The sequence below is a fragment of the Babylonia areolata genome, chromosome 15, assembly GCF_041734735.1.
Source record: "Babylonia areolata isolate BAREFJ2019XMU chromosome 15, ASM4173473v1, whole genome shotgun sequence".
NCBI classification, from domain to species: Eukaryota; Metazoa; Mollusca; class Gastropoda; order Neogastropoda; family Buccinidae; genus Babylonia; species Babylonia areolata.
In genome coordinates this window covers 2,037,648-2,053,371 of record NC_134890.1, presented here as the reverse complement: position 1 = coordinate 2,053,371, position 15,724 = coordinate 2,037,648, and the positions used below count along the sequence as shown (strand labels likewise).

At 44.7% G+C, this 15,724-nt stretch overlaps 1 protein-coding gene across 4 annotated transcripts in view; it reads left to right on the top strand.

Moving 5' to 3' along the window:
• LOC143290371 (macrophage mannose receptor 1-like) overlaps nucleotides 1–15,724 on the top strand; it is a 123,853-nt gene that overhangs the window by 34,295 nt on the left and 73,834 nt on the right. For all 4 annotated transcript variants that reach the window (XM_076599746.1, XM_076599745.1, XM_076599748.1 and 1 more), the window contains exons 12-16: nucleotides 937–1,065; nucleotides 2,891–2,998; nucleotides 4,498–4,662; nucleotides 5,981–6,072; nucleotides 12,921–13,009. In XM_076599746.1, the coding sequence (XP_076455861.1) occupies nucleotides 937–1,065; nucleotides 2,891–2,998; nucleotides 4,498–4,662; nucleotides 5,981–6,072; nucleotides 12,921–13,009 (583 nt within the window). The remainder of the gene's footprint in view (nucleotides 1–936; nucleotides 1,066–2,890; nucleotides 2,999–4,497; nucleotides 4,663–5,980; nucleotides 6,073–12,920; nucleotides 13,010–15,724) is intronic.

Sequence of the window (15,724 nt, the reverse complement as noted above, 5' to 3'; positions counted from 1 at the left end):
GGGTGGACTGACAGGTGGGCCGGGTGGATGGTGGTTAGAGGGACAACGGGTGGACTGACAGGTGGGCCGGGTGGATGGTGGTAAGAGGGACAGCGGGTGGACTGACAGGTGGGCCGGGTGGATGGTGGCTAGAGGGACAGCGGGTGGACTGACAGGTGGGCCGGGTGGATGGACGGAAGGAGGGTGGTGAGGATGATGAGGATGATGAGGGTGGTGTGTAGCAAAGAACAACCAGGTGAGGGTGATGAGGGTGGTGTGTGGCAGAGAACAACCAGGTGAGGGTGATGAGGGTGATGAGGGTGGTGTGTGGCAGAGAACAACCAGGTGAGGGTGATGAGGGTGGTGTGTGGCAGAGAACAACCAGGTGAGGGTGATGAGGGTGGTGTGTGGCAGAGAACAACCAGGTGAGGGTGATGAGGGTGATGAGGGTGGTGTGTGGCAGAGAACAACCAGGTGAGGATGATTAGGGTGATGAGGGTGGTGTGTGGCAGAGAACAACCAGGTGAGGGTGATGAGGGTGATGAGGGTGGTGTGTGGCAGATAACAACCAGGTGAGGGTGATGAGGGTGGTGTGTGGCAGAGAACAACCAGGTGAGGATGATTAGGGTGATGAGGGTGGTGTGTGGCAGAGAACAACCAGGTGAGGGTGATGAGGGTGGTGTGTGGCAGAGAACAACCAGGTGAGGGTGATGAGGGTGATGAGGGTGGTGTGTGGCAGAGAACAACCAGGTGAGGGTGATGAGGGTGGTGTGTGGCAGAGAACAACCAGGTGAGGGTGATGAGGGTGGTGTGTGGCAGAGAACAACCAGGTGAGGGTGATGAGGGTGGTGTGTGGCAGAGAACAACCAGGTGAGGGTGATGAGGGTGATGAGGGTGGTGTGTGGCAGAGAACAACCAGGTGAGGGTGATGAGGGTGATGAGGGTGGTGTGTGGCAGAGAACAACCAAGACGAGGGACAGTGGAGGTGGCTAGCGGGGAACAGAACACTGAGCTGGAAAAACTGGGTCATCCCCGACAACGTCATCAACACCCCGGGAAAACAGGACTGCGTCACCATTGACTCCAGTCAGTGCAGCTCTGTCTGTCTATCTGTCTGTCTCCCTCTGTCTGTCTGTCTGTCTGTCTGTCTCCCTCTGTCTCTCTCCCTCTCTGTCTGTCTGCCTGTCTCTCTCCCTCTCTGTCTGTCTGTCTGTCTCTCTCCCTCTCCCTCTAGCCTGTCACTTGCAAAATATATTGCCGAAGCGAATAACATGCGACGAAAAAAACAACAATCATAAAATAGTATCAGGTGTTGCTCATTGTGAAAACTGAAATCTGTGTTGTCATTCTCATATGGAAAATATTTATGTTATACATTTATATATGTTTTTTGTTTTTATTTCTCACTACATGCCATTACTTTGAATGGATGGTCGAACTGCACTTTGTTGCACAGATTGATTGATTTCGTTTAGGCTTTGGTTTTCATCAATATTATTACTATTGATGCATGTTGTTATTTGTATTATGAACCCCCATGTCATTAGGGTTGTAAAGCTATTGACATTAAAGTGTTCAGTGTTCTCTCTCTCTCTCTCTCTCTATGTTGCATTATGGTGTTTTCATTATATTATGTTCTCATTCTCCTTCATAAGGGGCCTTGGTCTATATATGAATAAATCATCTTGAATCTTGAAAAAATCTCTAGCCTGTCTGTGTCTGTCTCTCTCCCTCTCTCTCCCTCCCTCCCTCTCTCTCCCTCTGTCTGTCTCTCTGCCTGTCTATCTCTCTCCCTCTGTCTGTCTGTCTGTCTGCCTCTCTCCCTCCTTCTGTCTGTCTGTCTCTGTCTGCCTGTCTGTCTGTCTCTGTCTGTGTGTCTCTGTCCCTCTCTGTCTGTCTGTCTGTCTGTCTCCCTCTCTATCTGTCTGTCTGTCTGTCTGTCTCACTATCTCTCTCTCTCTCTGTGGCCTCTCTCCCAGGGCTGGGTGGAAAAAAGCACGTTTTGCTTATCTCATTACCCTGGTAAAATAAAATTTCGTTTCGTTTCGTTTCCCTCTGTCTCTCTCCCTGTCTGTCTGTCTGTCTCCCTCTCCCCTCTCTCTGTCTGTCTCTCTCTCCCTCTTTTCCTCTGTCTGTCTGTCTGTCTCTCTCTCTCTCCCTCTTTCCATCTCGCTTTGGTCTGTCTGTCTCTGTTTCTCACCCTCTTCTCTTGTCTGTCTGTCCGTCTCCCCCCTGTCTGTCTGTCTGTCTCCCTCTCCCCTCTCTCTGTCTGTCTCTCTCTCCCTCTTTTCCTCTGTCTGTCTCTCTCTCTCTCTCTCCCTCTTTCCATCTCGCTTTGGTCTGTCTGTCTCTGTTTCTCACCCTCTTCTCTTGTCTGTCTGTCCGTCTCCCCCCTGTCTATCCTTTTCTTTCTCTCTGGTTTGTCTGTCTGCCTCTCCCCCCCCTCTCTCTCTCTCTCTGTGTCTTTCTCCCTCTCTCTCTGTGGTCCGTCTGCCTGACTCTCTCTCTCTCTCCCTCTCTGTCTGTCTGTCTCTCTCCCCCTCTCTCTCTCTAAGTCGGTTCTCTGTGTCATGTCACCCAGATTCAAACTCTCGACTGTTGGCCACCGTTCTTTCTCTGTCTCTGGACCTTGCAATTGGAATGAACTTCCTCTTTCGCTTCGTCAAGTCTCCACACTCAGCTCTTTCAAGTCTGGCCTTAAAACCCACCTCTTCCCAAAATAGCCTCCCTTCCCTGCCTCTTCCTTGTCTTTTTAGTTTTTTTTCAGTTTTAGAGTTATGCTTGCGTGAGAATGACTGGTGCGAAAGCGCTTTGATTTGTTTATGCACAAGATTTAGCGCTATATAAGTACCATTATTATTATTATTATTATTATTATTATTATGTGACTGGGTGAAGACTGCTGTTCCAGATGACTCCAACTTGAGGTGGCGTCCAGTGGGTAACTGCGACACACCCCGTTCTTTCATCTGTCAGCTACCCGTCAACAAGGCTCTGCTTCACCCCACCCCACCACCCAGTGAGTAATGTCAGCATTCATCTTCACCCCCAAACCTTTTATCTTTGATCTCTTTTATCTTTATTGTATCAAAAATATTCTTCCATTCCAGTTTCTTTTCAAGACAAATTCATTCCCAGGGTTGTACAGACATCACATTCATTCCCAATCTTGATACAGACATCAAATTCATTCCCAATCTTGATACAGACATCAAATTCATTCCCAATGTTGATACAGACATCAAATTCATTCCCAGTGTTGTACAGACATCAAATTCATTCCCAATCTTGATACAGACATCAAATTCATTCCAGGTGTTGTATAGACATCAAATTCATTCCCAGTGTTGTACAGACATCAAATTAATCCCAGTGTTGTACAGACATCAAATTCATTCCCAGTGTTGTAGACATCAGATTCATTCCCAGTGTTGTACATCCATCAAATTCATTCCCAATGTTGTAGAGACATCACATTCATTCCCAGTGTTGTACAGACATCAAATTCATTCCCAGTGTTGTAGACATCAGATTCATTCCCAGTGTTGTACAGACATCAAATTCATTCCCAATGTTGTACAGACATCAAATTCATTCCCAATGTTGTACAGACATCAAATTCATTCCCAGTGTTGTACAGACATCACATTCATTCCCAGTGTTGTACAGACATCACATTCATTCCCAGTGTTGTAGACATCACATTCATTCCCAATGTTGTACAGACATCACATTCATTCCCAGTGTTGTACAGACATCAAATTCATTCCCAATGTTGTACAGACATCAAATTCATTCCCAATGTTGTACAGACATCAAATTCATTCCCAATGTTGTACAGACATCACATTCATTCCCAATGTTGTACAGACATCAAATTCATTCCCAATGTTGATACAGGCATCAAATTCATTCCAAGTTTTGTACAGACATCATATTCATTCCCAATGTTGTACAGACATCAAATTCATTCCCAATGTTGATGCAGACATCAAATTCATCCCAGTATTGTACAGACATCAAATTCATTCCCAGTGTTGTACAGACATCAAATTCATTCCCAATGTTGTACAGACATCAAATTCATTCCCAATGTTGTACAGACATCAAATTCATTCCCAGTGTTGTACTTGCTTTCCTTGATGTTAGGATTTTGAGAGCACGTTTGTGAACGTGTTCGGCAGGGGTGCGCGAAGAGAAAAAAAAATCGGGGAAATAGCTGAAGATAGCTGATGTTGGACTGGTTCTTGGAAATGAATATTTATCAAGGTATCAGAACGAGGTCGGAGCAGGCGTTCAATTGGGAAATGTGTGTGGTGATAACGCTTCGAAGTGGGGCGGTGCATGAACCGTTCGCTGTTAGTTACAGGCTGCTCGTAATTAGGCCTACCTACCCTGTTACATGGAGCCACAGTGAGGTGTCAAGGCTGCACTGAATTGTTCAACACAACAATGAGATAATGGCGGAAAACAGCTCAACAAAAGTGTGTGTGTGTGTGTGTGTGTGTGTGTGTGCAGAGCACTACAGCTGTCCACAGGGCTTCAAGCTGTACCAGCCGACGGGCACGTGTGTACAGCTGAACCAACATGCCCGATCGTGGGTGGATGCCCGGGCCGACTGCCAGCGTCAGGGGGCCGACCTGGTCACCATTGACAACGGTCGCTTCAACAGCTACCTGCGTGGTCAGTGTGTGTGAGAGAGAGAGAGAGAGAGAGAGAGAGAGAGAGAGAGAGTCTATAAGAATAAGGAAAGGAATGCCAAATAAGCTAGCATCTGACATTTCCTTTTATGCACATTCATTTTAAATGTGTGTAGATATTTTGTCATCTCGAACCAAGACCTTGAAGAAACTCATCCTTGAGGCCCTCTGTGGATGACCTTACCCTCATGGCACACAAGGAGAACCACCTGCAGGTCATTGTCCACCACTTTGCAGAAGCATCCAAGCTGTTCAGACTGAAAATCAGTCATGGAAAAAAGGAGTTCCTGGTCCAAGCCGCTCCAAACACAGCCACGCCCCAGCCAGCCATTACCATTGACGGAGTCCAACTGAAGTGTGTGGAGAGATTCACGTATCTGGGCAGCACTATCTCTGCAGATGGATCACTGGATAAAGAGATCACGCCCAGGATCCAGAAAGCCAGCCAGGCCCTTGGAAGATTGAGAGTGAAGGTTCTTCAGCAGAAAGGCATAAGACTGCCAACAAAGATAAAGATCTACAAGGCCCTAGTCCTTTCTTCATTACTGTATGGATGTGAAACGTGGACCCTGTACCGACAGCACATCAAGCAGATAGAACAGTTCCACATGAGATCGCTGTGCATGATCATGGGCATCCGCTGGCAGGACAAAGTCACAGACCAAGAGGTGTTGGATAAAGCTGGTTTGACAAGCATCGAGTCCTTATTGCTGAAGGCTCAGCTACGCTGGACTGGTCATGTCATCAGAATGGACGGCAGCCGCATCCACAGACAACTGATGTATGGTCAGCTCAAGGAGGGTTCACACAGACAGGGACGGCCCAAACTGAGGTACAAAGACACCCTGAAGAGCAGCCTCACATGGTGCGGCATCCAGCCACGCGAGCTCGAAGCCTCTGCTGCAGACAGATCATCCTGGAGGTCTCTCACCTCCGAAGCAACAGCTGCCTTTGAGGACAGACGACTGCGTCTCGCCGCTGCGAGGGACAGACGACACATGGCCTCGTCCTCCTCAGTCCAAAGTTCAGACCATCGCTGTGACGCCTGTGTGTTTGCAGCTTTGGTCTGCGGAGTCACATGCGCTGTCATCGCTGAGCACACAGACCTTGTCATCGTCGGCTACCGACGGACTACCAAGAAGAAGACGGAGAAGATATTTTGTGTTCCACGTGCAACAGAAGGATACTTTTCGTGAACAGTTAAGGTCAAATCTTGTTTAGTGTGTGTGTGTGTGTGTGTGTGTGTGTGTGTGTGTGTGTGTGTGTTTGCTTATATACGTTGTGCCTGTGTGTGCGTTCAGGCCAGATCCACGCTCACGACGGCAGGTACTGGATCGGGCTGAATGATCGTGCAAAGGAAGGACAGTTCCAGTGGGCGGGATCCACTGTCGGGGTGTGTAGTGACCGACCTTTCTGTCCTTCTCTTCTAGTCCTGTGTAACCATCACTTCTCCTCCTCCTCCTCCTCCTCCTCCTCCTCCTCCTCTTCCGCATTCTCCTCCTGTTTCTTCACCTTCTCGTTTCCTTCTTCTTCTTCTTTATCGGTAGTCAGGTGCAACAGTCGGTGTGTCTGCACGGTGGGGAAAGACCGTGGTTCATTCCACTGATGACTTCTTCATCCAGCTGATGACTTCTTCATTCAACTGATGACTTCTTCATCCAGCTGATGACTGCTTCATTCCACTGATGACTGCAACAGGTGACTGCTTCATTCAACTGATGACTGCTTCATTTAACAGATGACTGCAACAGGTGACTGCTTCATCCAACTGATGACTGCTTCATCCAACAGATGACTGCAACAGGTGACTGCTTCATTCAACTGATGACTGCTTCATTTAACAGATGACTGCAACAGGTGACTGCTTCATCCAACTGATGACTGCTTCATCCAACAGATGACTGCTTCATTTAACAGATGACTGCAACAGGTGACTGCTTCATTCAACTGATGACTGCTTCATTCAACTGATGACTGCTTCATTCCACTGATGACTGCTTTATTCAACAGATGATGACTGCTTCATTCAACACATGACTGCTTCATTCAACAGATGACTTCTTCATTCAACAGATGACTGTTTCATTCAACAGATGATGACTGCTTCATTCAACAGATGACTGCTTCATCCAACAGATGACTAACAGATGACTGCTTCATTCAACAGATGACTTCTTCATTCAACAGATGACTGCTTCATTCCACTGATGACTGCTTCATCCCACTGATGACTGCTTCATTCCACTGATGACTGCTTCATTCAACAGATGACTGCTTCATTCCACTGATGACTGCTTCATTCAACAGATGACTGCTTCATTCCACTGATGACTGCTTCATTCCACTGATGACTGCTTCATTCAACAGATGACTGCTTCATTCAACTGATGACTTCTTCATTCAACAGATGTCTGCTTCATTCAACAGATGACTGCTTCATCCCACTGATGACTGCTTCATTCAACAGATGACTGCTTTATTCAACAGATGACTGCTTCATCCCACTGATGACTGCTTCATTCAACAGATGACTGTTTCATTCAACAGATGACTTCTTCATTCAACAGATGACTGCTTCATTCAACAGATGACTGCTTCATTCAACAGATGACTGCTTCATTCAACAGATGACTGCTTCATTCCACTGATGACTGCTTCATTCAACAGATGACTGCTTCATTCCACTGATGACTGCTTCATTCAACAGATGACTGCTTCATTCAACAGATGACTGCTTCATCCAACAGATGACTGCTTCATTCCACTGATGACTGCTTCATCCCACTGATGACTGCTTCAATCCACTGATGACTGCTTCATTCAACAGATGACTGCTTCAATCCACTGATGACTGCTTCATTCAACAGATGACTGCTTCATTCAACTGATGACTGCTTCATTCAACTGATGACTGCTTCATTCCACTGATGACTGCTTCATTCAACAGATGACTGCTTCATTCCACTGATGACTGCTTCATTCAACAGATGACTGCTTCAATCCACTGATGACTGCTTCATTCAACAGATGGCTGCTTCATTCAACAGATGTCTGCTTCATTCAACAGATGATGACTGCTTCATTCAACAGATGACTGCTTCATTCAACAGATGACTGCTTCATTTAACAGATGACTGCTTCATTCAACAGATGATGACTGCTTCATTCAACAGATGACTGCTTCATTCAACAGATGATGACTGCTTCATTCAACAGATGACTGCTTCATTCAACAGATGATGACTGCTTCATTCAACAGATGACTCCTTCATCCCACTGATGACTGCTTCATTCAACAGATGACTGCTTCATTCAACAGATGACTTCTTCATTCAACAGATGACTGCTTCATTCAACAGATGACTGCTTCATTCAACAGATGATGACTGCTTCATTCCACTGATGACTCCTTCATCCCACTGATGACTGCTTCATTCAACAGATCACTGTTTCATCCCACTGATGACTGCTTCATTCAACAGATGACTGCTTCATTCCACTGATGACTGCTTCATCCCACTGATGACTGCTTCATTTAACAGATGACTGCTTCATTCCACTGATGACTGCTTCATCCCACTGATGACTGCTTCATTTAACAGATGACTGCTTCATTCCACTGATGACTGCTTCATTTAACAGATGACTGCTTCATTCCACTGATGACTGCTTAATTTAACAGATGACTGCTTCATCCCACTGATGACTGCTTCATTTAACAGATGACTGCTTCATTCCACTGATGACTGCTTCATCCCACTGATGACTGCTTCATTCAACAGATGACTGCTTCATTCAACTGATGACTGCTTCATTCAACAGATGACTGCTTCATTCAACAGATGACTGCTTCATTCAACAGATGACTTCTTCATTCAACAGATGTCTGCTTCATTCAACAGATGACTGCTTCATCCCACTGATGACTGCTTCATTCAACAGATGACTGTTTCATTCAACAGATGACTTCTTCATTCAACAGATGACTGCTTCATTCAACAGATGACTTCTTCATTCAACAGATGACTGCTTCATTCAACAGATGACTGTTTCATTCAACAGATGACTGCAACAGATGACTGCTTCATCCCACTGATGACTGCTTCATTCAACAGATGACTGCTTCATTCAACAGATGACTGCTTCATTCAACAGATGACTGCTTCATTCAACAGATGACTGCTTCATTCAACAGATGACTGCTTCATTCAACAGATGACTGCTTCATTCAACAGATGACTTCTTCATTCCACTGATGACTGCTTCATTCCACTGATGACTGCTTCATTCAACAGATGATGATTGCTTCATTCAACAGATGACTTCTTCATTCCACTGATGACTGCTTCATTCCACTGATGACTGCTTCATTCCACTGATGACTGCTTCATTCAACAGATGATGATTGCTTCATTCAACAGATGACTGCTTCATTCAACAGATGACTGCAACAGATGACTGCTTCATCCCACTGATGACTGCTTCATTCAACAGATGACTGTTTCATTCAACAGATGACTTCTTCATTCAACAGATGACTGTTTCATTCAACAGATGACTTCTTCATTCAACAGATGACTGCTTCATTCAACAGATGACTGCTTCATTCAATAGATGACTTCTTCATTCCACTGATGACTGCTTCATTCCACTGATGACTGCTTCATTCAACAGATGATGATTGCTTCATTCAACAGATGACTTCTTCATTCCACTGATGACTGCTTCATTCCACTGATGACTGCTTCATTCCACTGATGACTGCTTCATTCAACAGATGATGATTGCTTCATTCAACAGATGACTGTTTCATTCAACAGATGACTGCAACAGATGACTGCTTCATCCCACTGATGACTGCTTCATTCAACAGATGACTGCTTCATTCAACAGATGACTGCTTCATTCAACAGATGACTGCAACAGATGACTGCTTCATTCAACAGATGACTGCTTCATTCAACAGATGACTGCTTCATTCAACAGATGACTGCTTCATTCCACTGATGACTGCTTCATTCCACTGCTAATGAATCTGAGAACATTATTCTCTCTCCCCACGTTCTGTATTGTCATCATGAACTCTCTCCATGCTTTAACTCTCTCCATACGAACGGCGAAAGAGACTACGCTAACAGCGTTTCACCCCAATTACCATCATCAAAATATTGCAAGCGGAAGGCTCTTATACTGAAGAGGTGAATGTTGACAAAGAATACCACAATTCTTACGACGGAAGCTAAATGTTGGGTCATTCAGACACCCACTGGACATCCGAGGGGTCTGTGTAGAGGAGAAGAGAGGACTGGCCGTACTGAGTGAGTTAAACAAATCTTTACTCAGAAAACGCACTGTTCGTGTACAGAGAAAACAGCGGTCTAACAGCTTATATTGTGATTTCTTTTTCCTCCTCCTCCTCTGTCCCTTCCTCTCTTCCTCCGCCCTCCGACTTTTTTTTTCTTTTTTTCTTCTTCTTTTTTCCAGTAATTCTTATTGATTACTGTTTTTCTGAATTACCAAACATGTTTTAACTCACTCAGTACGGCCAGTCCTCTCTTCTCACCTCGGATGTCCAGTGGGTGTCTCAATGACCCAACCTTTAGCTTCCGTCGTCAGAATTGTGGTATTCTTTGTCAACATTCACCTCTTCAGTGTAAGAGCCTTCTGCTTGTAATATTTTGATGATGGTAATTGGGGTGAAACGCTATTAACGTCGTCTCTTTCGCCGTTCGTATGGAGAGAGTTAAAAATGGCTTTCATCGCGCGCGCGTAGATAGGCTACTTAAGCATCAACAGTGCTCTTCTCTGTAAGGTATTTACCCTACAATACCTCTGTAAGGTATTTACCCTACAATACCTTCAAACACTCGCCAGACAACGAAAACTGAAGTGGTTTGGTCATGTCACACGCTCCTCTGGTCTTGCTAAAACAATCTTACAAGGCACAGTGAGGGGAGGAAGAAGAAGAGGCAGACAAAGGAAGAGATGGGAGGACAACATTCGAGAGTGGACAGGCATGGAGCTGAGAGACACCCTGAGAGCGGCCGAGAGACGCGAGGACTGGAGAAAGGTGGTTGACAAAGCTTCGAAGGCGCCCCAAAGGATTCGGAATCTGAGGGATCGGTGACGGTGACGTGACCTGTACCACCTGTGCGGGGTGATTCTTTTCCTTCTGTCGGTTTGCATTCCTGTGCCTGGGACCACGTGTGTGCTTCATATTCAGTATGCTGTTCAGGGAATCAAACATGCCATGGCATTCCTTCCTTAACTCTCTCCATACGAACGGCGAAAGAGACGACGTTAACAGCGTTTCACCCCAATTACCATCTTCAAAATATTGCAAGCGGAAGGCTCTTATACTGAAGACGTGAATGTTGACAAAAAATACCACAATTCTGACGACGGAAGCTAAAGGTTGGGTCATTCACACACCCACTTGACATCCGAGGGGTCTGTGTAGAGAAGAAGAGAGGACTGGCCGTACTGAGTGAGTTAATTATACTTCACATCGTTGGATATGTTGGTTGTGTTACCAACTGCCGGTACTTGCAAACTTTTTATTTCTTCCTCTTCTTTATTTTCTTTTCTTTTTCTGCCTTTAAAAAAAATCTTTATTAAAAAAAGCAGTACGAGCACACGAGGTTGTCTTTGAATTAACAATGGGTTTTTGTTTTGTCGTCGTTGTAAGGATTCGTCGGTCCTGGAAAGCACGTGCTATCCGGATTTTATTGACTTTGTATGTATCATTGTTGAGAACCTAACGCTGACAGAAATTGCGTCGACTCGATTCATTCTTAATGGTCACTTTATGGCGCATCAGTCATATATATAATAGGATTTCAATCTTATGAATAAACATTCTTTCATGATTGAGTGTTAACTGAACTTATATAAAACATGTCAAATACTGGAGGATAATCTGATCTGTTTACTTCGGTTTGACTTATGTTCTGCCTTGGCAGATTCACCAAGGCAACATATATTGTTTGTTTGTTTTTTATCATTGAGTTTATACGATTTTCTGTTTTGAGGTCTTGTCTTTGTCTCTGTACTTATTATAATCCACATGTATTTGATTGCAAAGATAATATGATGTTTGCTTTTCTTTTGCAATCATGCTTAATTTGATAATGTCCGCAGTGATCACATGCGAAATATACTTATTTTGTTATTTATTGAAGTTATTTCTATTAAGGAGGATTTACCGAAACATAAATGTATATTTGTTGATGTTAACGTTATAATATTATATTAGACCACGCAGTAATTGAAGGTAAAACGAACAGACTAAGAACGGCATATACATTTAATGGATGATACAATTAAGGTTATTTCTATGAATTGTCAAGGCCTGGCCAACCCACAGAAAAGGAGAGATGTCTTCCACTATCTAAGAAATAAAAAGGGTTCAATTTATCTTCTGCAGGATACCCCTTTTAACCCAAGGATTGTTCGATCTGAATGGGGATACAAATGTTACTTTGCTTCCCACACATCTAACTCAAGAGGAGTAGCTATATTATTTTAAAATAATTTTGAACTCCAATTCATTACAGGTGTTGACAGGTGTAATTACCGTGTTGTGTGGTCAGCTGAGGTTGAAGTACTGACACAGGTGTTGACAGGTGTGATTATCGTGTTATGTGGTCAGCTGAGGTTGAAGTACTGACACAGGTGTTGACAGGTGTGATTATCGTATTGTGTGGTCAGCTGAGGTTGAAGTACTGACACAGGTGTTGACAGGTGTGATTATCGTATTGTGTGGTCAGCTGAGGTTGAAGTACTAACACAGGTGTTGACAGGTGTGATTATCGTATTGTGTGGTCAGCTGAGGTTGAAGTACTGGCACAGGTGTTGACAGGTGTGATTATCGTGTTATGTGGTCAGCTGAGGTTGAAGTACTGGCACAGGTGTTGACAGGTGTGATTATCGTGTTATGTGGTCAGCTGAGGTTGAAGTACTGGCACAGGTGTTGACAGGTGTGATTATCGTGTTATGTGGTCAGCTGAGGTTGAAGTACTGGCACAGGTGTTGACAGGTGTGATTATCGTGTTATGTGGTCAGCTGAGGGTGAAGTACTAACACAGGTGTTGACAGGTGTGATTATCGTGTTATGTGGTCAGCTGAGGTTGAAGTACTGGCACAGGTGTTGACAGGTGTGATTATCGTGTTATGTGGTCAGCTGAGGTTGAAGTACTGAGACAGGTGTTGACAGTTGTGATTATCGTGTTATGTGGTCAGCTGAGGTTGAAGTACTGGCACTCTGGACAGCCGGACAACAGGGGTCAGAACGAGAACTGTGTGGCCGTCCTTCCCCCAGACTACAGATGGTAAGGTTATCTCCCTTCTTTACCTCTCCTGTCTCCTCCTCCCCCTCCTTCTTCTTCCTCCTCCTCCTCCCCCCCCTTCTTCTTCTTCTTCCTCCTCCTTCTTCTTCCTCCTCCTCCCCCTTCTTCTTCTTCCTCCTCCTCCTTCTTCTTCCTCCTCCTCCTCCTTCTTCTTCCTCCTCCTCCTCCTTCTTCTTCCTCCTCCTCCTTCTTCTTCCTCCTCCTCCTCCTCCCCCTTCTTCTTCTTCCTCCTCCTCCTTCTTCTTCCTCCTCCTCCTCCTTCTTCTTCCTCCTCCTCCCCCTCCTTCTTCTTCCTCCTCCTCTTCCTCTCCCTTCTTCTTCTTCTTCCTCCTCCTCCCCCTCCTTCTTCCTCCTCCTCCCCCTTCTTCTTCCTCCTCCTCTTCCTCTCCCTTCTTCTTCTTCTTCCTCCTCCTCCCCCTCCTTCTTCCTCCTCCTCCCCCTCCTTCTTCTTCTTCTTCCTCCTCCCCCTCCTTCTTCTTCCTCCTCCTCTTCCTCCTCCTCCTTCTTCTTCTTCCTCCTCCTCCTCCTCCCCCTTCTTCCTCCTCCTCCTCCTTCTTCTTCCTCCTCCTCCCCCTTCTTCCTCCTCCTCCTCCTCCTTCTTCTTCTTCCTCCTCCTCCTCTTCCTGTTCTTCTTTTGTCTTCATCCGGTTTTTTTTCCTTTCTTTCTGTCTTTCTTCTTCTTCTTCTTCCTCCTCATCTTCTTTTTTCTCCATCCGTTCTTTTTTCATCATCATCGTTATCATCATCATCTTGTTCTTCTTCTTCCCTCTGCCCTCCTTCTCCTCCACCTATTCTTTTGTCTTCACCAGTTCTTTCTTTCTGTCTTTCTTCGCTGTCTCCTTTAACGTAATTACATTTTCGTCGATTTAGTCAAAATCAATGTTGATCATTTTCATGAACAGTTTTTCCATGTATACCTGCTTAAAAATTGGATTCATCAATTGTGTGAGCGCTTAACTGAATTATCTTCCATTCTGTTTCATGACACGGTTGTTTTACCTGTGACAGGTGGGATATGGCTTGCTCCACCAGGTACTACTATGAATTATCTATCATTCTGTTTCATGACACGGTTGTTTTACCTGTCACAGGTGGGATATGGCCAGCTCCACCAGGTACTACTATGAATTATCTATCATTCTGTTTCATGACACAGTTGTTTTACCTGTCACAGGTGGGATATGGCCAGCTCCACCAGGTACTACTATGATTTATCTATCATTCTGTTTCATGACACAGTTGTTTTACCTCTGTCACAGGTGAGATATGGCTTGCTCCACCAGGTACTACTATGAATTATCTATCATTCTGTTTCATGACACGGTTGTTTTACATGTCACAGGTGGGATATGGCCAGCTCCACCAGGTACTACTATGAATTATCTATCATTCTGTTTCATGACACAGTTGTTTTACCTGTCACAGGTGAGATATGGCCAGCTCCACCAGGTACTACTGTGATTTATCTATCCTTCTGTTTCATGACACGGTTGTTTTACCTGTGACAGGTGGGATATTGCCTGCTCCACCAGGTACTACTATGATTTATCTATCATTCTGTTTCATGACACAGTTGTTTTACCTGTCACAGGTGGGATATGGCCAGCTCCACCAGGTACTACTATGATTTATCTATCCTTCTGTTTCATGACACAGTTGTTTTACCTGTCACAGGTGGGATATGGCCTGCTCCACCAGGTACTACTATGATTTATCTATCATTCTGTTTCATGACACAGTTGTTTTACCTGTCACAGGTGGGATATGGCCAGCTCCACCAGGTACTACTATGAATTATCTTCCATTCTGTTTCATGACACAGTTGTTTTACCTGTCACAGGTGGGATATGGCCAGCTCCACCAGGAACATTATGAATTATCTATCATTATGTTTCATGACACAGTTGTTTTGCCTGTCACAGGTGGGATATGGCCAGCTCCACCAGGTACTACTATGAATTATCTATCATTCTGTTTCATGACACAGTTGTTTTACCTGTCACAGGTGGGATATGGCCAGCTCCACCAGGTACTACTATGAATTATCTATCATTCTGTTTCATGACACGGTTGTTTTACCTGTCACAGGTGGGATATGGCCAGCTCCACCAGGTACTACTATGATTTATCTATCATTCTATTTCATGACACAGTTGTTTTACCTGTCACAGGTGGGATATGGCCAGCTCCACCAGGTACTACTATGAATTATCTATCATTCTGTTTCATGACACAGTTGTTTTACCTGTCACAGGTGGGATATGGCCAGCTCCACCAGGTACTACTATGATTTATCTATCATTCTGTTTCATGACACAGTTGTTTTACCTCTGTCACAGGTGAGATATGGCAATCTCCACCAGGTACTACTGTGATTTATCTATCCTTCTGTTTCATGACACGGTTGTTTTACCTGTGACAGGTGGGATATTGCCTGCTCCACCAGGTACTACTATGATTTATCTATCATTCTGTTTCATGACACAGTTGTTTTACCTGTCACAGGTGGGATATGGCCAGCTCCACCAGGTACTACTATGATTTATCTATCCTTCTGTTTCATGACACAGTTGTTTTACCTGTCACAGGTGGGATATGGCCAGCTCCACCAGGTACTACTATGATTTATCTATCATTCTGTTTCATGACACAGTTGTTTTACCTCTGTCACAGGTGGGATATGGCCAGCTCCACCAG